The 27,714-nt window shown below is 47.0% G+C and overlaps 1 protein-coding gene across 1 annotated transcript in view; it reads left to right on the top strand.

The window, feature by feature from the left end:
• CALD1 (caldesmon 1) overlaps positions 1-27,714 on the top strand; it is a 131,226-nt gene that overhangs the window by 80,639 nt on the left and 22,873 nt on the right. Inside the window, exons 3-6 of the mRNA XM_009902788.2 lie at positions 9,351-9,497; positions 13,067-14,132; positions 14,782-14,865; positions 22,553-22,701. Of these exons, the coding sequence (XP_009901090.2) occupies positions 9,351-9,497; positions 13,067-14,132; positions 14,782-14,865; positions 22,553-22,701 (1,446 nt within the window). The remainder of the gene's footprint in view (positions 1-9,350; positions 9,498-13,066; positions 14,133-14,781; positions 14,866-22,552; positions 22,702-27,714) is intronic.

Genomic DNA, 27,714 nt, shown 5'->3' with positions numbered 1-27,714 from the left:
GCTCCCTGCCAGAGCAGGACCATAACATCCAGCACAGGTCACATAGGAGCACACCCAGACAGGGCTGAGAAATCTACAGAGGAGACTCCACAACCTCTCTGGGCAGCCTGCTCCAGTGCTCTGTGAATCTTGCAGTAAATAAGTTCTTCCTCATGTTGAGGTAGAACCTCCTGTGCTGTAGTTTCCATCCATTGCCCCTTGTCCTATCCCAGGGCACAAGTGAGTAGAGCCTGTCCCTGTCCCTTCTTTCCTGACACTCAGCCCTCAGACATTTATTAAATCCCCTCTCAGCTGTCTTCTCTCCAGACTGAACAACATCAGGTCTCTCAGCCTTTCCTCACCAGGCAGTGCTCCAGTCCCTTCAGCATCCTTGTAGCCCTCCCGTGGACTCTCTCAAGCAGATCCCTGTCCCTCCTGAACTGGGGAGACCAGAATTGGATGCAATATTCTTGGAGGGGCCTCGCCAGGGCAGTTGAAACAGATTATTACAGATGGCTATGAAATGTCCCTTCCTTCCTGACATCCAGCCCTCACACATTTGTAGACATTGATTAGGTCCTCTCTCTGTCATTTCCTTTCTAATACTAACTGGGTTTTGCTCCCTCTTATTTTAAGTTTGAAAATGTCAGCTTCTTTTGCACGAGTTTTTTCTTTGCATGTTTGTCATCAGCCAGAATAACAGATTTCTGGGTCACTTCTACTAAGCTTGAAGGAAAGCAGTAAAAAGTAACAGTTATTAGCTAGAAGGCACTTGGCCATTTATTGTCTTCTGTCCAGTGACGACTTCTTTTTCCACCCCCTTCTTTTCATGTGAAACTTCTAAATGAAACGAGGTTAAACATACTGCACTGCTCACTGCCAGGTCAATGGCAAGTCTGTTGTGGATGAAGCAAAGCTACAGAGAATTACAGACTTCACATCTTGAGAGAATTACATGCTTTTCCCTGGGACATTTCCAGCAAGTGCTTTTATCTAAGCATAATATATGTTGGAGGCAAATTTGACATTGTTTCAGTAGCTGAAGGTTTTTACCCTTCACGTTTGCAGCCCTGAGTACGATTTATGCTGAGATACTCAAAGGCGATTTCCCAGAGCTGTTTGAGGGTGGCTGGTGAATCTGCTTGCATTTCAGATTATGAAACAGATCATCAGTTTTAAATCAGGAGTGAAATTTAAAAAAAAAACACACACCAAAAACTGAAAGGGAAAAGGCTGTGCATGAGTCATTCTGCCTTAGGGCAGAGAGATGCATTGATCGTAGAATCATAGAATTGTTAGCATTGGAAGGGACCTCAACGATCATGTAGTTCCAAACCCCCTGCCATGGCCAGGGACACCTCACACCACAGCAGGTTGCTCACAGCCACATCCAGCCTGGCCTTAAAAACCTCCAGGCATGAGGTTTCCACCACTTCCCTGGGCAACCTGTGCCAGTCTCTCACCATCCTCATGGGGAAGAACTTCTTCCTAATATCCAATCTCAGTCTACCCATTGCTAGTTTTGTACCATTCCCCCCAGTCCTATCACTCCCTAACACCCTCAAAAGTCCCTCCCCAGCTTTCTTATAGCCCCCTTCAGGTACTGGAAGGCCACAATTAGGTCTCCTCAGAGCCTTCTCTTCTCCAGACTGAGTAACCCCAACTCTCTCAGTCTGTACTCATAGCAGAGCAGCTCCAGCCCTCTTGCTCATCCTCATGGCTCTTCTCTGGACACATTCCAGCACCTCCAGATCCTTCTTGTAATAGAGGCTCCAGAACTGGAGGCAGTGCTCCAGGTGGGGTCTCATCAGAGCAGAGTAGAGGGGGAGAATGTAGTTAGATGCAGTTAGAGACAGGCTCTAGCTGTGAGGCCCAGGTTCTAGGGCTTACATCTATAATCCAAGCAACTGTGTTGTTGTGAGCAGGAAGTTGCAGGAGATGAGGCAAGTAATTGGAAATCCTGAGCATCTGTGCAACTGAAGCTTAGTTTTTCAACACAAAACAGTGTTTGGGGAACTGAGGATCTGTCCTCGGAGTGCCATCTTCAGAATGAAATGAAACCCCTGGCTACTTTAGACTTGGCAGTCACTGAGTATTTTCTTCATCAGCAAGGAGACATTTTGTCTTGTAGTTATTTCCCTGCATATCACTTTTTATAGTTCATTCTCCAATGTGGATTGCTTATACCTTAGTTTTTTAGAATCAGCTCTCTAAAGGGAATCACTTCCTGGGCTGCATCAAGAGAAGTGTGGCCAGCAGGTCAAGAGAGGTCATTCTCCCCCTGACCACTCTGGTGAGACCCCACCTGGAGTATTGTGTGCAGCCCCCATTACAAGAAAGATCTGGAGGTGCTGGAGCATGTCCAGAGAAGGGCCATGAGGATGAGCAGAGAGCTGGAGCTGCTCTCCTATGGAGACAGACTGAGGGAGTTGGGCTTGTTCAGTCTGGAGAGGATAGAAGGCTCTGTGGAGACCTTCCCTGTGGCCTTCCAGTATTTGAAGGGGACTACAAGAATGCTGCGGAGGGACTTCTTAGGGAGTCAGGGAGCGTCAGATAGGACTAGGGGGAATGGATCCAAGCTAGAGGAGGGGAGATTTAGATTAGATGTTAGGAAGAAGTTCTTCCCCAGGAAGGTGTTGAGAGACTGGCACAGGTTGCCCAGGGAGGTGGTGGAAGCCTCATCTCTGGAGGTTTTTGCAGCCAGGCTGGATGTGGCTGTGAGCAACCTGCTGTAGTGTGAGGTGTCCCTGCCCATGGCAGGGGGCTTGGAACTGGATGATCCTTGAGGTCCCTTCCAACCCTGACAATTCTATGATTCTATGAGCACACCTACTATTTCCTTACCTGTGGGAAAAATAACCTAAATCTCAAAAAAAACCCCAAAGGAAATAAATTATATGGAAAAATGCACAGAAGTTGAACCTCTCAGCAAACCTTTTCTTTCCCACGCTTAACTGCTTCATCATGCAAACAAAATAACAATCTTACAGCCAGATCCTTAACCAGTGTAAATAATCTAGAGATTTTCTTCAGCTGAAACAACAACAACGTAAAAATAGTTGTTAAAAAGCACACTGGTTTAGCTTTTGGGGATTTTAGGTCAAAGTTTAGAGTAAGAGAAAGGCTTCTAAAGGTATGGGGGGAAATTAAGGATGGGAGATCTGACAGAAAGAATGTTCTGCTAACCTCTTGAAGAAGGAGTTATCCAGAAGAAAAATAATTACCCTCAAAGAAAAATAATCACTAAAGGAAATCCTTAAATGTAATGTATTAAAGATAAGAAAGGATATTAGAAACACATAGTATGAAAAATGATGACAATGAGATGGAGTACACTGAGAAGTGTGGCACTGTGTTCATATCACAGAATTTTAGGGGTTGGAATAGAATAGAATAGAATAAACCAGGTTGGAAAGCTCATCCAGTCCAACCCCCCTGCCTGTGCAGGATCACCTAGAGCAGATCACACAGGAATGCATCCAGGCAGGTTTTGAATAGCTCCAGAGAAGGAGATTTCATAGTTCTCCAGAGTACTATGTGGATATCTGGGTAATTTGACCACGAAGGAGTATTTTCTGGGTAGCTCTGGTGAGCGGGTGGGTGAAAAAATATCTGTGAGACAGGGACACGCTGTGAGGAGAAAGAGTAAGGATGTACCTTCTTTGAATAGAAGACTGTAGTGTTTAAGCCTACCATGCTCCACTCTATAATCTACCCAAATTGGCCACACCTAAGAGACAATGGAATTTCACCAAGCTGTGCCTAGAATGAGCCCAAGAATTGGTATTTTACTGGAGTATAGCTTCCGAAAAGACATCTGTCTTAGTATGGAGATTGAAGAGGTGGATGTTCCATCAGTTCTTGTATATTTCATAGACTCACAGAATCAATAAGGTTGGAAAAGACCTCAAAGACCATCAAGTCCAACCTGCCACCCCACCCTTCATGACTAACTAAACCATGGCACCAAGTGCCACGTCCAATCCCTTTTTGAACACCTCCAGGGACAGTGACTCCACCACCTCCCTGGGCAGCACATTCCAATGGCCAATCTCTCTTTCTGGGAAGAGCTTTCACCTCACTTCCAGCCTAAACCTCCCCTGGTGCAGCTTGATACTGTGTCCTCTTGTTCTAGTGCTGGTTGCCTGGGGGAAGAGACCAACCCGCACCTGGCTACAACCTTCCTTCTGGTAGTTGTACACAGCAAGAAGGTCTCCCCTGAGCCTCCTCTTCTCCAGACTAAGCAACCCTAGCTCCCTCAGCCTCTCCTCATAGGGCTGTGCTCCAGACCTCTCCCCAGCTTTGTTGCCCTTCTCTGGACATGTTCAAGAGTCTCAATGTCCTTCTTAAACTGAGGGGCCCAGAACTGGACACAGAACTCAAGGTGTGGCCTAACCAGTGCTGGTATTTAATCACCCTCACTGTTAAAAACTTGTGCTTCATTTCCAGTTTTAATTTGTCTGGGTTTAATTACCAGCCATTGGTTAGTTTTATTCACTTGTGTCTTCTGTATTTGTCTCCTTCTCTGGAGACTTTCCAGCTCTGTCTGGATGTGTTCCTGCACCACCTGTGCTAGATTCTATGGTCCTGCTCTGTCAGGGGGGTTGGACTGGAAGATCTCCAGAGGTCCCTTTCAACCCCCATCATCCTGTGAGCCTGTGATATTTAATGTGAAAAAAAATGGTGCATGTCAAATGGAGAAATATGTGGAAAATATGGGTGTTAATAACAGCTGTCATGCACAGCACTGGACTGAAGGCTGCAGTGCTATGTCTGCATGACTCCAGCACATTCCCCTTCTTTTCACTCACTAGCTCTTTTTGAAATGTGAGCATTTTGGATTGAGATTCTGCTTGTTCCCTCATAAACATGAATCTTCTTGTGCAGATCTGAGAAGAGTGCTGGCAACTCTAGTTAAGGTATGGAGGAAAGATTAGAAAGAGCAGTTTTCCCCACAGCTGCCCCCCACCATTCACCACATTTTTACAGAATCACAGAATGTTAAGGGCTGGAAGGGACCTTGAAAGCTCATCCAGTCCAACCCCCCTGCCAGAGCAGGATCATCTACACCAGATCACACAGGAATGCATCCAGGCAGGTCTTGAGTATGTCCACAGAGGGAGACTCCACAACCCCCCTGGGCAGCCTGTTCCAGTGCTCAGTCATCCTCATAGTGAAATTTTTTTTCCTCCTGTTTCCATGGAACTTCCTATGCCTCAGTTTCCACCATTGCTCCTTGTGCTGGCATTGGGCATCCCCCAGCAGAGCCTGACCCCATCCTTTTGGCACTCACCCTGCATATCTTTATCCAGTCTCCTCCCCTCCAAGCTAAAGGGTCCTCAGCTCCCTCAGGCTCTCCTCATAAGGAAGATGTTCCACTCCCTTCATCCTTTTTGTGGCTCTGTGCTGGACTCTTTCAAGCAGTTCCCTGAGGTCCTTCTTGAACTGAGGGCCCCAGAACTGGACACAATATTCCAGATGTGGCCTCACCAGGGCAGAGTAGAGGGGGAGGAGAACCTCTCTCGACCAACTAACCACAGCCCTTCTAATCCACCCCAGAATGGCATTGGCCTTCTTGGCCACAAGAGCACATTGTTGGCTCACGATCAGCCTCCCATCCACTGGGACCCCCAGGTCTTTTTCCCCCTCGCTGCTCTCCACCAGGTGAGTCCCCAACCTATACTGATCCATGGGGTTGTTCTTTCCCATCTGCAAGATTCCCCCCTTGCCCTTGTTGAATTTCATTCCATTTCTCCTTGCCCAGCTCTCAGCCTTTCTATGTCTTGCTGAATGGCAACACAACCCTCCAGTGTCAGCCACTCCATCCAGTTCTGTGTCATCAGCAAACTTCAGCACTTTTGAGTGAAATACAGCTGACATTTGACATGCAAAGCTTGACAAGAGACATAATCCTCTGTGTGCATTTTTTCTTTGGTTTTGGGGTTTCTTTTGAGGTGAAGTTTGATGGTTGTTTATAGCCATGTCTTGAAGCCTGCCCTATCATAACACAAATTAAATGAACAATAAGAAAAGAAGAAAAAAAACCAAGTAAAACATATGCAGTCACAAATAGAATGGGACCAAATATCAACAGTGACACAAAAAGCACTACCCCCTGGGGGTATTAGAACAAAGTCCTTCTCACCCCACCCATCCTTTCAGGAAGAGCCTGGGTAAAGAGAAGGTCTTTCCAAGAGCAGAAGGGCAACAAATGCAGCTACTGTAGGCTGAGTCTGGCAGTGAAATTTGTCATCAAGCACATTTTACTGATGCCCTCCATCTGACGCGGATTTGGAGATGTACAAGTGAATAGATGTTGCTTCAGCTGCTCTGATGTTAGGTAATGAAAGGCAAAGGTCTTAGAAGGAGGTTAGGTTGCAAGTGGGTGTGCAGCAGTTTGAAAGTGCTGGAGCACTGGAGCAGGATGCCCAGAGAAGCTGTGGAGTCTCCTTCTCTGGAGACCTTCAAAACCTGCCTGGACATGTTCCTGTGTGACCTGCCCTAGGTGATCCTGCTCTGGCAAGGGGGGTTTGGGCAAGATGATCTTTTGAGGTTGCTTTCAACACATAACATTCTGTGATTCTGTGACTCTGCGATACAGGATGAATGATCTCATTTCTTGGGGTGGACCACAGAGAAAACAAATCTGTGATAGATGCAAAGGTTTCCCACAAGGTTGTATGGGAAAGAGCTTGCTGAATAGGTAGTTGTATCTAATTGGGGAAGGTATTCAAGGGATAGTGCTATGAATCATAGAATCATAGAATCATTAGGGTTGGAAGGGACATCAAGGATCATCCAGTTCCAACCCTGCTATCATGGGCAGGGACACTTCACACTAGATCAGGTTGCTCACAGCCACATCCAGGCTGGCCTTAAAAACCTCCAGGAATGAGGCTTCCACCACCTCCCTGGGCAGCCTGTGCCAGTGTCTCACCACCCTCATGGGGAAGGACTTCTTCCTAACATCCAATCTGAATCTACCCATTACTAGTTTTGTTCCATTCCCCCCAGTCCTATCCCTCCCTGACACCCTAAAAAGTCCCTCCCCAGCTTTCTTGTGGGACCCTTCAGATACTGGGGGGCCACAGTTAGGTCTCCTCAGAGCCTTCTCTTCTCCAGACTGAACAGCCCCAACTCTCTCAGTCTGTCAGATTCACTCCAGCAGAAATTCTATTTCCAAGGCAAGTAAAATACTCTGTAGAAGTACTGTCTGGGAAGAGGGGTGGTAAATGTGACACAGATCTGTAAAACACTCCTGTTAGTGAATCTGACTATTTCCAGATTATTGGGGGAGTTTAATGCATCTGTGCTGGTGAACAGAATTGAATACCTCAGGTGATGTGTATGGGTGGAGCTCCTAGCTGGTGTGCTTGCTCCCTGGAGGACACTGCTGTGGTATGCAGTGAGGCAATGGATGTACTTAAAAGGATGTTGAGAGAGATTGTCAGCTTTCTCAGCAGATGATCTATGTGTCCAAGGACAGGAAATACATGTCTGTTTTCATTGGACTGATTTCATGGGTACCATTTTGTGGGAGTTTTTGCTTAGGGTACTTTTTTTTCCCCTTTCCTTTTTTAGTTTTCTGGGTAACCAGTGGTTTTTAAAAGGCATTTAAAGGGGCTTTCAAAAGTGGTTGTTCTTGCTGTGTAGGAGTGTTCTGTGTGGGTATGGAGAGCAGAATAAACTGCTTCATCCTCCTGTGGTCTCACTGCAAGGATAAATTGGCTGAATCGTGGCCATTATCCAGCTGCCACAGGCTAAGAACAGACTGCCCTCTCTCTCCTATGCCTTTACATAAGGAGTTCAGAGCTAAAAAGATCATAGTTGTGTTTTTTGCAGCCAGAAATCTTACCAACAAGGGGGATGTCTGTGGTCAGTTTACTGATGCAGTTTCACTTGAGAGAGACTCTTTTTGGGCCCCTCAGTTTAGGAAAGATGCTGAGTTTCTGGAAGGTGTCCAGAGGAGGGCAACAAAGCTGGGGAGGGGTCTGGAGAAAAAGACCTGTGAGGAGAGGCTGAGGGAGCTGGGGTTGCTTAGCCTGGAGAAGAGGAGGCTCAGGGGAGACCTTATCGCTCTCTACAACTCCCTGAAGGGAGATTGTAGCCAGGTGGGGGTTGGTCTCTTCTCCCAGGCAACCAGCACCAGAACAAGAGGACACAGTCTCAAGCTGCACCAGGGGAGGTTTAGGCTGGAGGTTAGGAAGAAGTTCTACACAGAGAGAGTGATTGCCCATTGGAATGTGCTGGCCAGTGAGGTGGTGGAGTCACCATCATTGGAGGTGTTTAGGAGACTTGATAGGGTGCTTGGTGCCATGGTTTAGTTGATTAGGTGGTGTTGGATAATAGGTTGGACTTGATGATCTTGAAGGTATCTTCCAACCTGGTTATTCTATTCTATTCTATTCTATTCTATTCTATTCTATTCTATTCTATTCTATTCTATTCTATTCGGCCTGGCAGGGCTCTGGCTTACAACAATTTTGTAGGTGTTAGATGTTTGGCATTCAGAAGCAGACACTGAAAGCTGTTGTCACACTTGTGTCTCCCGGCTTTCTAGTCTTTCAGTGTTGGAGTGCTGTCACCATTTTCAGCCTGTGATAGTTAGAGGAGGCTACTGAAAAGCTGTTTGGCTAAGTCTGATCTCAAGTATGAGGGCCTGAGCGATAGCCAAACGCTGCTGTGTGCATTCTGGCAGGATGTTTGCTCACCTATAGCCTAGAGAAGAGGAGACTCAGGGGTGACCTTATTACTCTCTACAACTACCTGAAGCGAGGTTGTAGACAGACGGATGTTGGTCTCTTCTCCCAGGCAGCCAGTACCAGAACAAGAGGACACAGTCTCAGGCTGCACCAGGGGAGGTTTTGGCTGGCTGTTAGGAAGAAGTTCTTCACAGAGAGAGTGATTGCCCATTGGAATGGGCTGCCGGGGGAGGTGGTGGAGTCACCATCATTGGAGGTGTTCAGGAGGAGACTTGATGGGGTGCTTGGTGCCATGGGTTAGTTGTTTAGGTGGTGTTGGATTGCTTGAGGGGTTGGATGTGATGATCTTGAAGGTCTCTTCCAATCTGGTTTATTCTATGTATTCTATGTATTCTATAGAGCTGGGCTTCTATGGTCTTGGTATTTTCTAGGAGCAAACTGGAAGTGTGATGTGGCTGCTCTGACTACTTTGTCAAGTTCCTTTCTGAAGAAACCCAAACCAAGCTTTGCAATAATACATCTCAAGTGCTCAGTATGTTTTCTGTGGAGCAGCCACCAAAACCATGCTTACTGTACTCTGGCCAACTGCTTTTTCTAATTATTTTTTCACTCACAGTGTCCTACAGCCTGTAGCCCTTTCATTTCTTTACCCCTAATTCTCTGTTGCAGTCTGTCCTACCAAAGAAATGATGATGATGAGGAAGAAGCTGCCAGGGAACGTCGCCGACGAGCTCGACAGGAGAGGCTGAGGCAAATGGAAGAAGGAGATCTGTCAGGAGAAGTAACAGAGAAAACAGAAACTAGTACCCAAAACAGGTAAATGTCTGTTGTTTTTTACTGACAAGTCAGCAGTGACTTTTGTTCAGAGTAGAAAAATGTCTTGAAGAAGTCAGTTTTGCTACTTAAAGTTTAAGCACCGGGTTTGGCCTGGCACTGTGAGCTGTGCCTCTGGCTGTGTCTGCACAGGGGTGGAAGCATCACTGAAGCTAAGTTAGAGGCTGTGCTCATTACCCATTCCCAGGGTGTCCTCAGGGCTGTCTAAAAGGCAAATCAGTCATGGGGCATGGGGTGCAATCTCTCTGATGTATCCTGCTCTCAGATTCCCTCAGGCATGACTGTGTCTGGCCTCACAAACCTCTACATCTTTTATCCTATTTAAGAGGGGGCATGGTGTCCTAGGGCCAAGGTACATGGGATTAGTGGACACCAATCAGGTTTCAGATGAAACATGCCTGTAAAGTGCTGGATGTGAATGCTAGACCTTAGCCCTCATCTGGTGTTGTCAGGGTCATACAGCTATGAGCAGCAGAAAAGCTTATGGAGTGAGGTACCACTTGTCACAAGCTGAGTAGGCAGAGCTTCCCTTCCAGCCTGTCTGTCATTTATTGAGCCACACAGTCACAAGTAAAACATCCAGGTTTTCAGTAGCCATTACACAATAAACATTGTTATATCAAGCTAATAGATCACAGAATTACAGAATGGTCTGGGTTGGAAGGGACCTCTGAAGGTCATCCAGTCCAACCCCATCTGCAGGGACATCCTCAACTACATCAGGTTGCCCAGAGCCCTGTCGAGCCTCACCTTGAATATCTCCAGGGATGGGGCTCCAACCACCTCCACCTGGTGGATGTGGGGCAGGCTGTGGATGTGGTCTACCTGGACTGCAGCAAGGCCTTTGACACCATCCCCCACAGCAAACTGCTGGCTAAGTTGTCAGTTTGTGGCTTGGACAGCAGCACTCTGTGCTGGGTTAGGAACTGGCTGGAGGGTCGAGCCCAGAGAGTGGTGGTGAATGGTGCCACATCCAGCTGGCGGCCAGGCACCAGTGGCGTCCCCCAGGGATCAGTGCTGGGCCCCATTCTCTTTACCATCTTCATTGATGATCTGGATGAGGGGGTTGAGACAGTCATCAGCATAATTTGCAGATAACACCAAGCTGGGAGCAGATGTTGGTCAGTGAGAGGGTAGAAAGGCTCTGCAGAGGGACCTCGACCAACTGGACAGATGGGCAGAGTCCAACAGGATGGCATTCAACAAGTCCAAGTGCCAGGTGCTGCACTTTGGCCACAGCAACCCCATGCAGAGCTACAGGCTGGGGTCAGAGTGGCTGAGAGCTGCCAAACAGAGAGGGACCTGGGGGTGCTGATTGACAGCCGCCTAAACATGAGCCAGCAGTGTGCCCAGGTGGCATCCTAGCCTGCATTAGGAATAGTGTGGCCAGCAGGAGCAGGGAGGTCATTGTGCCCCTGTACACTGCACTGGTCAGGCCACACCTTGAGTCCTGTTTCCAGTTCTGGGCCTCTCAGTTTAAGAAGGACATTGAGACACTTGAACGTGTCCAGAGAAGGGCAACAAGGCTGGGGAGAGGCCTTGAGCACAGCCCTGTGAGGAGAGGCTGAGGGAGCTGGGGTTGCTTAGCCTGCAGAAGAGGAGGCTCAGGGGTGACCTCTTTGCTCTCTACAACTACCTGAAAGGTGGTTGTAGCTAGGAAGGGGTTGGTCTCTTCTCCCAAGCAACCAGCACCAGAACAAGGGGACACAGTCTCAAGCTGTGCCAGGGGAAGTTTAGGCTGGAGGTGAGGAGAAAGTTCTTCACCAAGCGAGTCGTTCGTCATTGGAATGTGCTGCCCAGGGAGGTGGTGGAGTCACCATCCCTGGAGGTGTTCAAGAGGGGATTGGATGTGGCACTTGTGGTCTAGTCATGAGGTTTGTGGTGACAGGTTGGACTCGATGATCCTCGAGGTCTCTTCCAACCTTGGCGATACTGTGATGCTGTGATATAGATACTGAGCACAAGTAGCATTGTATTAAACCCAAGGAGAATAGATATATATAGGAAACCAGCAACATTTCTGATTATAGTCTTTAATATCGTTTCCATGATAGAGGGGTAAAAAGAGCTAGAAAGAGGGAAGAAACCTGCACACAAGACAACCAGACAGCTGAACTTTGAAAAAGACCCCCAGGGACTGAGAGTGAGATTCAGTCCTGATACCTGCAGGCATTAATCACAGAATTATCAGGGTTGGAAGGGACCCCAAGAATCATCTAATTCCATCCCCCCTGCCATGGGCAGGGACACCCTTCCCTTTCCTTTGAACTACGTGCTGTGCTTGCTGCATTTTCTAGCATATCATTATCCCTGTACAGACAATCACATCACTGCACCCTTATTTGCCAGACTGTCCCAATTATGGACTCTATTTGTGGATGTTGTTGCTGAACAGGAGCAGTTTCTTGTTGCTAGAGAAGTTCACTGAAGTCAGGAAGTACCTGGCTGTGTCGTTTCTTTAAAACCTTTGCCTGGTGGGAAGATTGTCTGTAAGACATGAATGCCTCAGGCCAAGATGAAGAAGACCTTAAACCAAGCTAAGGTCTTCCAAGTACTCTGCTGCAGGGTGCAGAAGAAGGGGATGATTTTTTCAGGACTGTTCATTATATTTCAGCTGCTCCAAGTGTCAGAGATCCTTTCAGTGCCTACTGAAGTCAGTAAGACTCCTGGGGACTTCAGCAGCTGTTGGAGCTGGCCCAGAAAGGAACCTTTCCAGGCTCTGACATTGTGAAATGCTGTAGGAATGCCAACATTAATCCCTGGAACTGTTTTGCTAAAATTTGAAGTATGCAACCTGTTGTGCTTTCAAAGCATGGAACGGTGTTACAACAAGCTTGCTTTCTTTCCTGAAACAGCTAAGTGCATATTGCAGTGCTACAGGCTGGGGTCGGAGTGGCTGGAGAGCAGCCAGGCAGAAAGGGACCTGGGGGTACTGGTTGATACTAGGCTGAACATGAGGCAGAGTGTGCCCAGGTGGCCAAGAAGGCCACTGGCATCCTGGCCTGCATCAGGAACAGTGTGGCCAGCAGAGACACTTGAACGAGTCCAGAGAAGGGCAACAAAGCTGGGGAGATGTCTGGAGCACAGCCCTGTGAGGAGATGCTGAGGAAGCTGGGGTTGTTTAGACTGGAGAAGAGGAGGCTCAGGGGAGACCTTCTTGCTGTCTACAACTCCCTGAAGGGGGGTTGTAGCCAGGTGGGGGTTGGTCTCTTCTCCCAGGCAAGCTGTGACAGAACAAGAAGACACAGCCTCAAGCTGTGCCAGGGAGGTTTAGGCTGGAGGTCAGGGGAAAGGTCTTCACAGAAAGAGGGATTGGCCATTGGAATGTGCTGCCCAGGGAGGTGGTGGAGTCACCATCCCTGGAGGAGTTCAAAAAAGGATTTGACGTGGCACTTGGAGCCATGGTTTAGTAGTCATGAGGTGTTGGGTGATAAGTTGGACCTGATGATCTCTGAGGTCTTTTCCAAACCTATTGAATCTATGATTCTATTCTATGATGTGCTGTTAGAAAGATGATTTTCCTGTAATGCAAAATTGTCACTTTTCTGTAGCGTGGCAGAAGAGGAAACCAAGAATGCTACAAGCACAAGGGGACCCGATGACGAAGCTGCATTGCTGGAGAGACTGGCAAGACGGGAGGAGAGGCGCCAAAAACGCCTACAGGAAGCTCTGGAACGTCAGAAGGAGCTTGACCCTACGATCACAGATGGGAGCTTGTCACAGCCCAGCAGGAAAGCAGTGACCAGTGTGGAAGAGAATGAGACCACGGGAAAAGAGGAAAAGGCTGAAACGCGCCGAGGACGCTATGAGACTGAGGAAACAGAAACCGTTACCAAATCATACCAAAGGAACAACTGGAGGCAAGATGGGGAAGAAGAGGGGAAAAAAGAAGAAACAGACAAGGAGGAGGTACAGGAGGAGAAACCCAAAGAGGTCCTCATAGAGGAAAATCAGGTAGATGTAACAGCAGAAAAACCCACAGATAAGGAAGAGGTAGTAGAAACAAACAATCTAGCTTTGAATGCAGAGGAACACAAAATAGAGAATGATACAAATGCTGTGCCAGAAGGGGAGCAAAGCATAAGTGATGTCTTAGATAAACAGAAACTTAAGGATGAGGAAAAGGCTGAGGAGGAAAGAAAGCAAGCAGAAGAAAGGGAGAAACTCAAGGCAGAAGAAAGAGAGAGGTTAAAAGCAGAGGAAGAAAGGAAGGCGGCTGAGGAAAAACAGAAAGCAGAGGAGGAAAAGAGGGCAGCTGAAGAAAGGGAGAAGGCTAAGGCAGAAGAGGAGAGGAAGGCAGCTGAGGAAATGGAGAGAGCTAAGGCAGAAGAGGAGAGGAAGGCAGCTGAGGAAATGGAGAGAGCTAAGGCAGAAGAGGAGAAGAGGGCAGCAGAGGAAAGGGAGAGAGCTAAGGCAGAAGAGGAGAAGAGGGCTGCTGAGGAAAGAGCGAGGGCCAAGGCAGAAGAGGAGAAGAGGGCAGCTGAAGAAAAGGCTAGGCTAGAAGCAGAGAAATTACAGGAAAAACAAAAGATGGAAAGAAAGAAAATAGAAGAGAAACAGGTAAAAGAGAAGAAAGCACAAGAGGAAAAACCCCAAGCAGCTTTCCTAATAAAGCAGGTACAGTAAACATTTTGCACCCAAATAAGAGCACCTGTGGTTTGTGAGAAATGTAATGCAAGGAGAAAAAAAAGCAATTGGAGTTTCCTCACAGATCTGTTCTACTTGTACTCTCTCTCTTCCTCTCTCTTTTTTAAAGTACAGCTCACCAGTGATGCTGTGCACAATATGCCTGACCTCACTCCATCCTTCAAAGGAAACCTTGCATGTTCAGACCTCTGCATGATTCTTTTGCTGCCTTCCCCCCCTCAGCTTCTATAAAGTGGCCTAATGCAGTAACACATGAGGTGGAGGCAGATGCATCTTGGCACCCAATATTGCAAGCACCTGGTAAAACATATGAGGAAGGTGTGTGTTCAATGCTGACACGAGACTGGGCTTTGCTGGAACGTGAAAGCATGATGCCAAGCAAAAGAGAAAGTCCCAGCTGGGGGAATGAGAGCATTTGGAGAGGGTGGAGGGAGCACAGCTGCGCACGGAGATGTGGGCACGGCAGCACAAGGTGGAGATGTGGCTGCACACAGGACTGGTAAATGAACACAGTGTGGAGAAGCAAAAGTGCAAATGGGTGTGATGTTTTCCTATTAAAAAAGTAATTATTACCCCCCCTCCCCCCCCCCCCAAAAAAAAAAACAAACAACAACCAAAGGGGGAAGAAATAGAGATTAAAGTGGACGCTAGAAAGGAAAAGCTGCCAGATGAGAAGCTCCAACCTGCCTCCAAAAAAGATCAGGTAACTTGTAAACCACTGACTTAGATGTTGTCAGAAAACTCAGCTGGAGGAACTGAAGGCTGCTTGTTCAGCAAAATAACTTCAGTATGTGCTTCACTTCAAGAACGTGGTTAATCCTGCTGAAGTAAAGGGGGATGAAGCTGTGCTTAATGTGAAGTAAATGCTGAAGTATTTTGTTCTTTTGGGGCTTTAGCACCAAGTCCTGTTTGGCTTGGAAAAACATATTTTAGGATACTCAGTTCAGTTAAGAATGCAAGGATGGTTTCCACCCTAGAAAAGAATTTTTCAGGACGGTATCAACTAACCATCCTTCCCTGATTTCCTTCCACTTTACTGTGAACTTTTTCCTTGTGACTGAGACCTACTCCTGCTATAATAACAATAGCTCAAAAAATTATAATCTAGTGCCTTTGGCCAGCTGACTGCCTTAACTAAAGATTTCCCCTCAAAACTTCAATGCCCCATGATAGCAACTTTGCATACCCAAGACTTTTCTTTTGTTTTAAAGAGAAAAACCTACAAAATGTACTGCATTGCATTTCCACTGTAAACACAGGAGCTGGTGCCATGGTGTTTTACTGTATGGTAAGTAAATGAGACTTGGGAACCATTTACTCTTCAGGTTACAGCTGGACATGATGTTTTGTAGCATCTGTGCATTTGATTCAGTGCAGCAGGTATCAAAATACTCCCTGATTCTAATCAAACATTGAGACTGATCTGTGCCTTGGAGGTTTGGATCTATCTGGGTTCAGCTAGGTCTGTGTAGCTTAAAGGGAGCCACAGCACAGAGATCTAATAGCAGGCAGCTTGCTACCTGTACAGCTGTTTAGGAGCACTGAAGATGGTAGAGGATCCAGTCCAAGGGCCTTAGCTGTTGGATTAATTGGGAATGCACTGTAAATGCTTAGCTCAACCTCAGAGAGTGCTGAAGGCAAACTGTGCCACATGGATTGATGGTCCTGGCTTGATCATCCAAGGTATCATATTTTGAGTAAGATACACCTGAGACTAAAAAGCAAATGAATCACAGAATCATAGAATTGTTAGGGTTGGAAGGGACCTCAAGGATCATTTAGTTCCAAACCCCCTGCCATGGGCAGGGACACCTCACACTACAGCAGGTTGCTCAGAGACACATCCAGCCTGGCTGCAAAAACCTTCAGGGATGAGGCTTCCACCACCTCCCTGGGCAACCTGTTCCAGTGTCTCACCACCCTCATGGGGAAGAACTTCACCCTAACATCCAATCTGAATCTATCCACTTCTAGTTTTGTTCCATTCCCCCCCAGTCCTATCACTGCCTGACACCCTAAAATGTCCCTCCCCAGCTTTCTTCTAGCCCCCTTCACACAATGGAAGGCCACAATTAAGTCTTCTTGGAGCCTTCTCTTCTCCAGACTGAACAGCCCCAAGTCTCTCATTCTGTCTTCGTAGGAGAGGAGCTTCAGTCCTCTGCTCATCCTTGTGGCCCTTCTTTGAAGACCTTCCAGCACCTTCCTGTAATAGGGGCTCCAGAACTGGTGGCAGTACTCCAGGTGGGGTCTCCCCAGAGCAGAGTAGAGAGGGAGAATCTGCGGGCTATGCTTCTCTTGATGTAGCCCAGAATGTGATTTGTTTTCTGGGCTGCAAGTGCTCACTGCTGGCTCATGTTGAGATTCTCATCAACCAGCACCTCCAAGTCCTTTTCTTCAGGGCTGCTCTCAAGCCAGTCCCTGCCCAGCCTATAGGTGCTTGGGATTGCCCTGACCCAGGTGCAGGAATGCTGAAGCTGATTGGAGGAAAGGTTCCTAATGAACAATGAGAGAGATTGACAGTACTAAAATTAGTTGCTCTAGAAAGTGGAAGAGCAAGCAGTACCAGAACAAGAGGACACAGTCTCAGGCTGTGCCAGGGGAGGTTCAGGCTGGATGTTAGAAAAAAGTTCTATACAGAAAGAGTGATTGCCCATTGGAATGGGCTGCCTGGGGAGGTGGTGGAGTCGCCATCACTGGAGGTTTTTAGGAGTAGACTTGACGGGGTGCTTGGAGCCATGGGTTAGTTGTTTGGGTGGTGTTGGATTGGTTGATGGGTTGGACGCGATGATCTTGAAGGTCTCTTCCAACCTGGTTTATTCTATGTATTCTACGTATTCTATGTAAATGAGACCTAATGGAGGTGCTTGACAAAAGAAGTTTAGAAAAACCAAACAACCTAAGGAATTGTGACAGCAGAGGAAAGAGCTGTGCAGAAAATGAGGGGCAGATTATAGTTAGAGTTCCGATTCAGCTTGTAGTGTTCATTGTTGCACACAATATTTGTGCAGCTGGCCACAAATATTGATTATGGGGTAGGAAGGGGACTTGACACACAACCATTCTGCTTGTGTTTATGTGGAGTTCAGTCAGCTCTCACCGGAGGTCTCATCATGCTTCAAAATGTTTAAACAGGACCTATATTATAGCAGCAAATTTAGCCTTTTAAAAGTGATTTTAGTGTCTCCATTTTTGGATGCTCAAGCTGAGACAATTTTAGAGTCCCACTTCTAGTGCAAGGCTGAGTCCCCACCCACTGAAAGGTCAATTTTCTGCATTTGAAGTATTTTGCTCAGTTTTGAAAATCTCTGTTGGTACTTCTTGGCTTGTGAAGAAAAATTGACTGTCTCAGACTCCAAACCAAGTGATGATTAAACTCCCATCTCCACTCCATCCAGGACACACAGATTCAGTGGGGCCTATTTCTGAGCCACACATGCAGTTAAGAGAATGGAAGTGTATGAGGAGCAGCTGAGGGAGCTGGGGGTGTTTAGCTGGAGAAGAAGAGGCTCAAGGGAGACCTTATTGCTCTCTCCAACTCCCTGAAGGGAGGTTGTAGCCAGGTGGGGGTTGGTCTCTTCTCCCAGGCAACTAGCACCAGAACAAGAGGACACAGACTCAAGCTGTGCCAGGGGAGGTTTAGGCTGGAGGTGAGGAGAAAGTTCTTCCCAGAAAGAGTAATTGGCCACTGGGATGTGCTGCCCAGGGAGGTGCTGGAGTCACTGTCCCTGGAGGTGTTCAAAAAAGGATTGGATGTGGCACTTGGAGCCATGGTTTAGTTGTCAGGAGGTGTTAGGTAATAGGTTGGACTTGATGATCTCTGAGGTCTTTTCCAACCTGACTGATTCTATGAGTCTATGACAGAAATGCAAATACAAAAATATTCTCCTGCCTAGGGATTGTTATTGGAGGTATTTAAAAAGAGACTGGGTGGGGTGCTTAGTGCCATGGTTTAGCTGATTAGATGGTGTTGGGTGATAGGCTGGACATGATGATCTCTGAGGTCTTATCCAACCTGGTTAATTCTGTATTCTGTATCATGAACAAGGGTCTGAAGGAATGCAGTGCATCCGTGCAATCAGGTTTTGCTTTTGCAGTTGTGCAGCACAAGCACATGATCCTTTCCTACTGTGACCATGAGCTGGCCCTCAAAGTTCAGGTTTGGATCGAACTAGCATGCAAAATCTGTCTGCTCTTCTCAACTGCCCAGCAATTTTTGGTTCTCAGAAGTGGCCTGGAAAGTTCATAAGAACAATCTTTCTCATGATGTGAGACTCTTGGTATTTCCTGCTTCCACTTTGGCTAGATGTGCTGCAACAGTTGTGTTTCTCATGGTATAGGGGTATGGTAGTTGGCTCTAAGGGGAAGTCCTAGACCCAGATGACCACAGCTTCTGAGTCACCAAGTAATTGAGCCCAAATTTGCCAAATGGCCCTGACCTCAGCAACAGCTTCACTGTAGTCTGAAGGTGTCCAAACTCTGGATTTAGAGATCTCAATTCTCAGATATCAGCATAGCAGCCTGACTGGAAAGGGGCAGTGTGCAGAAATATTAAAATATAAAGAAATAAACTTGGAAATTAGCTTTTGGTTATTTTCTGTCTCAACTTGATTTGTGAGAGCATGTGAACTCTTTTCAGTTCAGGTAATACCAGCTGTCTGCTCCAGGTGGAATCAGTGTAATCCTTTATACTGAGTTCAGCGGAAGCTGAATTAGCCTCTAATTTAGGACAGCGCTGAGACAAGGGAAAGTACTTTCCTTGCTTCCTGCCTTTGGAAAGGGACATAATGGTTTCTGGTTCTGTGCTAATCTTTCTCTGTTTTGGAGTTAAAATTAGTAAGAGAAGGATTTGGCCCCAAAACTGTGACATGTTTCTATAATAGCTTGTTTCATAATGTTTATTAAAAAGAGGCCATGCTGCATGAATGGTTTTCTCAGATGCAGACACATCATCATGGAATCATAGAGTGGTCCAGGATGGAGGGAACTTCCAAAGGTCATCCAGTCCAACCTCCCTGCAGTCAGCAGGGTCATCTCCAACTAGACCAAGCTGCTCAGGGCCTCACCTTGAATAACTCCAGGGAAGGGCCCTCAACCACCTCCGTGGGCTTAGTAAAGAACTTTCTCTTAACATCCAATCTGAATCTGATCTTCTCCATCTTAAAGCCGTTGCCTCTCATCCTGTCACTGCAGGCATTGGTAAACAGTCTTTCTCCATCCTTCTTGTAGCCCCCTTCAGGTACTGGAAGGTTGCTATTAGGTCTCCCTGGAGCGTCCTCTTCCCCAGTCTGAACATCCCCAGCTCCCTCAGCCTGTCCTCGTAGCAGAAGTGCTCCAACACCCTGATCATTTTCCTGGCCCTCCTCTGGACCATCAGGTCCATGTCCTTCCTAAACTGAGGGCTCCAGAGCTGTACACAGTACTGCAGGTGAGGTCTCACCAGAGCAGAGCAAAGTGGCAGAATCACCTCTCTGAATCTGCTGACAATGCATCTTTCAATGCAGCCCGGGATGTGGTTGGCCTTCTTGGCTGCAAGCACACACTGCCTGCTCATGTCCATAAATCCTTCTGGGTTCTGAAATGCTATTTCCTAATCTCTTAATTTTAAAAGAATATTTTTTAGAATATTGACCCTCCCCAGTGGACTTCAATACCTCAGGCAGCTGGTAGTGTTGGCTTTTTAATGAGACTTAGAAAAGTCTTTATGAAAATCTCAGCAAAGGAAATCCTGCGCTCTCAAAATCCCAACATGCAGATCCTGGCACAAGAAGTCTTGCCACAATCAGCAGTGCCAGTTTTACTCCCACCCCAACTGGGACTCAAAGATTAGGAGATTGCTAACAGGCAGCAGAGACTTTTGCTGTGAACACAATCACTAGCTACAGTCTTGCCCAGATTTGGGACCCCTCCAAAGATGTTCCTGTCTGATGACATTTGTCAGGCTCAGTGAATAGCCCTGGTTGTCTCATCTCAGCTCCTAGAAAACAGAAAAGCATTCCTTGAGGCTCCTAGTAATAATGGCCTTGTTTGCTAGCAGTTACAGCATCATGCCTAAAGAATGCATGGTCAGAGAAACTGAACTACCCTCTTTTCAGCCAGGGCTCATCTGCCAGGTCATGGCTGAAGCTGACTGGCAGGAGAGGGTTATGAAAAGTCTGCGCTGCCGCTGCCTGCTTTTAGGACAGGGCAAATGCCTCCTGCTGCTTTCAGGACAGGGCAAATGCCTCCATGGATTGTGTCCAACATCTCTCACCAGTGGCAAATTTGCTGGAGTAGTTTAACCACCCAGAGCGTGCTTGCAGTGAATACCATCTCAGCATTGCCAGCTGTCGCAGTTTCTGTGAGCAAGCAAACTGGGCCTCAGGGGAAGTCAGAGGCTGACTTCGAGACTTCACTCTGCAGCTTAATTCAGTGCCTTAGGAGAATCTTGTCTTTGAAGACTCTGAACTCATTCTTTCTTGGTAAAGATATTACCTCTCCAGAAGTTCTTCTTCAGTGATGAAGGACAGCAGTTTTGTTTGCTTTGGGGTGGTGTCTGTGTGTGTTAGCTTTTCATTTCCAGGTGGACTCTGGAGCACCGTTAAAGCAGTTGTGCTGCAGACAACTGCTATGGAACTTCTTTTTTTCCCTAGTTAGCAAATAGGATGGCAACAGGCTCCCAGAGGACAAAGGTATTGCTTGGCTAAAAGTCTTCATACAATTTTTTCACAAGGAGGTATTTCTTGCTTGCCAGCTAGAGTTTTCCCCCAGCATATTAGAGCAGGGAAAAACCCAACCAAAGAGGTAAATGTTATATCTGCTGCTGTTGAAAGTTTAATTAGGCTAGTGGTCTGAGTAGGTTTAAACCTACCTGAGGATAAAGAGCTTAAATCAGTCCATATCCTCCTTCTCAGTGTCTAGCCATGACTCAGGATGCTGTGATGAGTTGTTCTGTGCTGTTGACAAACACTTCATGCTCATAGCTCTGAAGGAAAACTGGAAAGTTAAATTTATTCACTAAATATAGATTCATAGACTCATAGAATGGTTTGGGGTGGAAAGGACCTTAAAGATCATCTAGTTCCAATGCCCCTGCCACAGGCAGAGACACCTCCCACTAGAGCAGGCTCTCAAGGCTTCATCCAACCTAGGTTTGAACACCTCCAGGGAGATTTCATCCACAACCTCTCTGGGCAACCTGTTCCAGTGTCTCACCACCCTCACTGTGAAGAATTTCTTCCTAATCTCCCGTGTAAATCTGTCTTCCTCCAGCTTCCACCTATTCCCTCCTGTCCTATCACTAGAAGCGCTTGCAAAAAATCCTTCCCAGCTTTCTTGTAGCCCCCTTCAGGTACTGAAAGGCTGCTCTAAGGTCTCCCCATAGCTTTGTCTTCTCCAGGCTGAACAACTGTCACCTGTCCCATTAGTGGAGGTGCTCCAGCCCTCTGATCATCTTCATAGCCTCCTCTGGATCCATGCCCCTCTTATGCTGGGGGCACCACAACTGGATGCAGTGGGCTCTCAGCAGAGCAGAGGGGCATAATCCCCTCCTTGTCCTGCTGCTCTCACTGCTTTGGATGCAGCCCAGCAAATGGCTGCCTTCTGGGCTGCCAGTGACCTTTGCTGGCTCATGTTGAGTTTGGCACCAACTGATACCCTCAAGTCCTTCTCCTCCAGACTGCTCTTGAGCCACTCCTCACCCAGCCAGCACTTAATTACTATTAAGAGCCATAGGACAAAGCTTTCTGAGGGAGATTTTGCTCTAGTGTTTTCAGAGAGAGTATTTGCTTCTTCATAGGGTTAAACCTCCATGTCTGATAACACCATCCTTGACTAGCCCCTGGTAGGACTGGGACTTTTACTCTGATTCAAAGATAATTATTGCAATTCTGAAGTATCCATCTGCTGTGATACTGGAAAGAGGTGAACTTTGTTGAGCAAACCTGACAATCCATGAATATTATTTTGGATTTATTTTTTTTTTATTGCACCCATGCCCTAAACCTTCTACCAAGAATGCATCAACAAGGCTAGTCCCAAAGAGTCTGCAGCTCACAATCTTACCAGGCAGCAGGTGAATGATACTGCAGGGGGAGGGAAAAGGGTTGGGGTGCTTGAGTAATGAAACGCTGTGGTGGTATAGTCCCATGGCTACAACAAACCTTCACAGAAGACTGAAGGCTTTATTCAAGATGTTTTCAGCTTGAATTTGTATCAGGACAGCAGAGTGGTGGTTAGTCACAGTTTAGAGCTTTAAAGACTACTTCTGGATAAAGCACACACAGGTTTCAAATAGGGCTGATTAGTTAATCATTAATGCAAGGAAATCAGATGCCATTTAGAATTCCTCATTGTGACTTCTTTTTATCTTTTCCCTTGTGTTTCTTCTACGATTGATGGTGTCTCCTGAGCAGGTAAAAGATGACCAGGATAAAGGAAAAGCACCCAAAGAGGAAATGAAAAGCATCTGGGATCGTAAGAAGGGAGTCCCTGAGCAAAAGGCACAGAATGGAGAACGTGAACTCACTGCCCCAAAACTTAAACCTACTGAGAATGCCTTTGGGTAAGTTCCAAGTAAGCACTGGGTTTGCTCACGGTGTAGCAGAGCAGGGGCCGTTCCTAGGGCTCTGCTGAATAGCCCTGTAGCAGCTGAGTAGAAGACAGCATCAGCAGAGGCTCTGGCATTCACTGGGTTGTAAGGATGGATTAAGGCTCTTGGTGTATATTGCATGGGTTAAGGCTCTTGGTCTATATTCTAACAAACTGTCCCCAAATTGTTGCAGTAACAAAACGAAGTACAGAATGCAGAGGTGAATAAACTTGCACCTTCACTAGAGACAAGTGACTTCTTTTTTCCTCTGCTGAGGCTTTCCTTCCTTGAAGGACCCAGAATTCTAAGATCTGCACAGAGGCCAGTAATGCCAACAGCCCAGATTTTGTGTTCTCTACATTTTTAAAGACAAATCTCTGCCTTTAGTGAAGTAACCTATTTTCAATTATAGAATCATAGAATTGTCAGGGTTGGAAGGGACCTCAAAGGTCATCCAGTTCCAAGCTCGCACTAGATCAGGTTGCTCACAGCCACATCCAGCCTGGCCTTAAAAACCTCCAGGCATGAGGCTTCCACCACCTCCCTGGGCAACCTGTGCCAGTATCTCACCACCCTCCTGGGGAAGAACTTCTTCCTAACATCCGATCTGAATCCCTCAGTCTGTCTCCATAGGAGAGGTGCTTTTAGTCCACCTGCTTTTAATCAGACTCCATATCAATATGCAGCACAGTCCAGTCCACCGTCCACTCTTGAAAGAGCTTCTCTCTTGATTTCAAGGAAAACTTTGAAACTCATAGCTTAATAATAGTAAAGGTGATTCTTTAGCTAGGTGAAACCCTTTCTAACCCAAAACATCCTGAAATTTGTGGTCTTTGTATCGGCTACCTCACAGTTTAATTTTTATTTTTCCTTCTAAGAAAGTATTTACCTTATGGCTATCTTGGGAAAGTCAATGAAGGTACATTTCTAGTCAACAGTTTATTAATAAAGGATTCTACCTGTTACAAGGAGGAGATAGACACTGGCCACAACCACCCCATGCAGTGCTACAAGCTGGGGACAGTGTGGCTGGAGAGCAACCAGGCAGAGAGGGACCTGGGGGTACTGGTTGATAGTAGACTGAACATGAGCCAGCAGTGTGCCCAGATGGCTAAGAAGGCCAAAGGCATCCTGAACTGGATCAAGAGCAGTGTGGCCAGCAGGAGCAGGGAGGTCATTGTGCCCTGTACTCAGCACTGGTTAGGCCACACCTTGAGTCCTGTGTCTAGTTCTGGGCCCCTCAGTTTAAGAAACATGTTGAGTTGCTGGAAGGTGTCCAGAGGAGGGCAACAAAGCTGGGGAGGGGTTTGGAACACAGCCCTGTGAGGAGAGGCTGAGGGAGCTGGGGTTGCTTAGCCTGGAGAAGAGGAGGCTCAGGGGAGACCTTCTTGCTGTCTACAACTACCTGAAGGGAGGTTGTAGCCAGGTGGGGGTTGGTCTCTTCTCCCAGGCAACCAGCACCAGAACAAGAGGACACAGTCTCAAGCTGCACCAGGGGAGGTTTGGGCTGGATGTTAGGAAGAAGTTCTTCCCAGAAAGAGTAATTGGTCATTGGAATGTGCTGGCCAGTGAGGTGGTGGAGTCACCATCACTGGAAGTCTTTAAAAAGAGATGGGATGAGGCACTTGGTGCCATGGTTTAGTTGATTAGATGGTGTTGGGTGATAGGTTGGACTCGATGATCTCTGAGGTCTCTTCCAACCTGGTTAATTCTGTATTCTGTATACATGAAGCAGAGCAGAAGTCTTCCTTTTAGGAATGAATAGGTTAGAAATCTATTTTATTTACTCCTTCACTTCTCTTCCTCTTTTACATTGACACTGAGAAAGAAAAGGTTAAGCTCTCCAGGCACTTTGAGCAAGCAGATGGGATTTTCTGTTGTATCTCAGCATTCCCTTCATGATTCTTCCAGGAAAAAACAAACTTTCTCAACATAAAATGCAGTTCAAAAGTCCATGGAGACATCCTGACCTAAGGCCAAACAGCAGAGATGGAATAGCAGGAAATCAGCCTTGCTCAGAACTGTCCTGCTTCATGACTTGGGTCACATCATTAATAACTTGAGAATGGTTTTCTAAAAATACTTCTGTTGTGTTTTCTTTTGCTTTACTTCCTGTGGGAGAAAGGCCTTAGTGGCAACATGTAGAACTGAGTTTCCACTCCTTTTTTCTCTTTAATCTTTTTCTGGTTTTCTTCTACTCTTTCCCAAATGTGGGGAGGAGTCTGTTTAATAGCCTTTTATCAACGGAGCCAGAAGACTTTGGTTGGTAACATCAGCAAAGTCTCTAGTGTTCATTGGGTTATTAGGTATGAACAGAGGCTCTTGGCCTGTTTTCTAATGAAATGCCTCCACATTGTTGGGCTTGGGTTAGAATAGAATAGAATAGAATAGAATAGAATAGAATAGAACAGAATAGAATAGAATAGAATAGAATTAACCAGGTTGGAAGTGACCTTTGAGATCATTAAGTCCAACCTATCATCCAACACCATCTGATCAGCTAAGCCATGGCTTCAAGTGCCACATCCAGTCTCCTCCTAAACACCTCCAGTGATGGTGACTCCACCACCTCCCCAGGCAGCACATTCCAATGGCCAGTCTCTCTCTATGAAGAATTTCTTCCTAACCTCCAACCTAAACCTCCCCTGGTGCAGCTTGAGACTGTGTCCTCTTGTTCTGGTACTGATTGCCTCGGGGAAGAGACCAACCCCCACCTGGCTATAGCCTCCTTTCAGGGAGTTGTAGACAGCAATAAGGTCTCCCCTGAGCCTTCTCTTCTTCAGGCTAAGCAACCCCAACTCCCTCAGCCTCTCCTCACAGGGCTATGCTCCAAACCCCTCCCCAGCTTTGTTGCCCTCCTCTGGACACCTTCCATCATCTCAACATCTTTCCTAAACTGAGGGGCCCAGAACTGGACACAGGACTCAAGGTGTGGCCTAACCAGTGCTGAGTACAGGGCAGAATGACCTCCCTGCTCCTGCTGGCCACACTGTTCCTGATGCAGACCAGGATGCCATTGGCCTTCTTGGCCACCTGGGCACACTGCTGGCTCATGTTCAGCTGCTGTCAACCAGCACCCCCAGGTCCCTTTCTGCCTGGCTGCTCTCCAGCCACTCTGACCCCAGCCTGTAGCACTGCATGGGGTGGTTGTGGCCCATGTGTAGAACCTGGCTTGTTTGCACTTGAACATATCAGTTAGGAAGCATGGAACTTGGCTAACTCTCAATGGTGAAGACTGAGAATAAAATAGGGTAGTGGAGGCTAACAAAAAACCTTATCCATGTCTTCTCTACATCATTCTGTAAGAGAAACATGGAGTAAACTCCTATTTTATGGCTTCCCTTCCTCACCTTCCCTCCCATCTGCCTTCCTCCCTATTTTCATACAGGACTACAGAAATCCTAAGTATGATATAATGTAGCTTTTGTTTGCTTGCTGGTTTGTTTTCCACAATGTTTTCACATGTTTTGGCTACCACAAACCACTCATTTCAATTCCTTGTCTGAAAGCTGCCAACCAACCTCATTTCTTAGCACCAACAGCTGCTCTCTCCAACTACCTGAAGGGAGGTAGTAGACAGGTGGGGGTTGGTCTCTTCTTCCAGGCAACCAGCACCAGAACAAGAGGACACAGTCTCAAGCTGTGACAGGGGAGGTTTAGGCTGGAGGTGAGGAGAAATTTCTTCCCAGAAAGAGTAATTGGTCATTGGAATGTGGTGCCCAGGGAGGTGGTGGAGTCACCATCACTGGAGGTGTTCAAAGAAGGATTGGATATGTATGTGGCACTTGGAACCATGGCTTAGTTGTCAGGAGGTGTTTAGGTATTAGGTAATAGGTTACAGTATCACAGTATCACAGTATAACTAAGGTTGGAAGAGACCCCAAGGATCATCGAGTCCAACCTGTCTCCACAGACCTCACGACTAGACCATGGCACCAAGTGCCACGTCCAATCTCCAATCTCCAAGGTTGGACTTGATGATCTCTGAGGTCTTTTCCAACCTGGTTGATTCTATGAAAGAGGTGCTTACAAAAGTTCCTCCACCCAGCACCTCAATACTGATCTCCTGTTGTCGAAACCTGGGGCCTTTTAGTCTGGAGAAGAGAACACTGCGGGGGGATTTAAGAGGGATGGGTGTCAAGAGGGCGAGGACAGGCTCTGCTCAGTTGCACCCTGGGACAGAACAAGAGGCAATGGATGTAAACTACAGCACAGGAGGTTCCACTTCAACATGAGGAGGAACTTCTTCACTGTGAGGGTCAAAGAGCACTGGAACAGGCTCCCCAGAGAGGTTGTGGAGTCTCCTTCTCTGGAGACTTTCAAGACCCATCTGGATGCATTCATGTGTGACCTGTGCTAGCTTCTGTGATCCTGTTCTGGCAGGAGGGTTGGACTCAATGATCTCTGAGGGTCCCTTCCAACCCTTAACATCCTGTGAGCCTGTGACAGTAGGGAATAGAGATTCCCAGAATCTCTGGAAAGCAGAGGAGCTTGGGAGGTGGAGGAGAATAAGGAAACAGTTTACTCTATACCACAGGGGTATGATGTCTCTTGCTGAAGTCACGTGAGATGTTAAATATTTCAAGCTCAGTTACTGAATTCCCTTAAAAGTGAGGTAGCCTGAGTTCTTAGGCAGGATGATGCAGCTCATGTGCACCGAAGTATAGGAGAGACTCCTTCCTTGCTGGCAGCACATGGGAGAGGTACTCCTTGTAGTATCCCAGCCTGCTGTCCCCTGATGGAGATGTTTTGGGCCCACTGCAGTTAGCAAGGAGCAAGAGGTCTCCTAATGCAATATCTTTAAGTGCCAGGCTCTTGTTTTACTGGTGAGCACATGGCAGCAGGTAGCCCTGGCCAGGAAGGGAAAACCTGTTCTGCATCACCTTCCCTTTCATTTCTTTCCTAGCCCCTTAGAGGGGACCTTATCTCTCTCTACAACTATCTAAAAGAAAGTTATGGTCAGGTGGGGGTCAGGTTCTTCTCCCA

This window comes from Dryobates pubescens, chromosome 15 (genome assembly GCF_014839835.1).
Source record: "Dryobates pubescens isolate bDryPub1 chromosome 15, bDryPub1.pri, whole genome shotgun sequence".
NCBI lineage: Eukaryota > Metazoa > Chordata > Aves > Piciformes > Picidae > Dryobates > Dryobates pubescens.
Note: the sequence above shows the minus strand (reverse complement) of the source record. Positions and strands in the feature narration are given on the sequence as shown.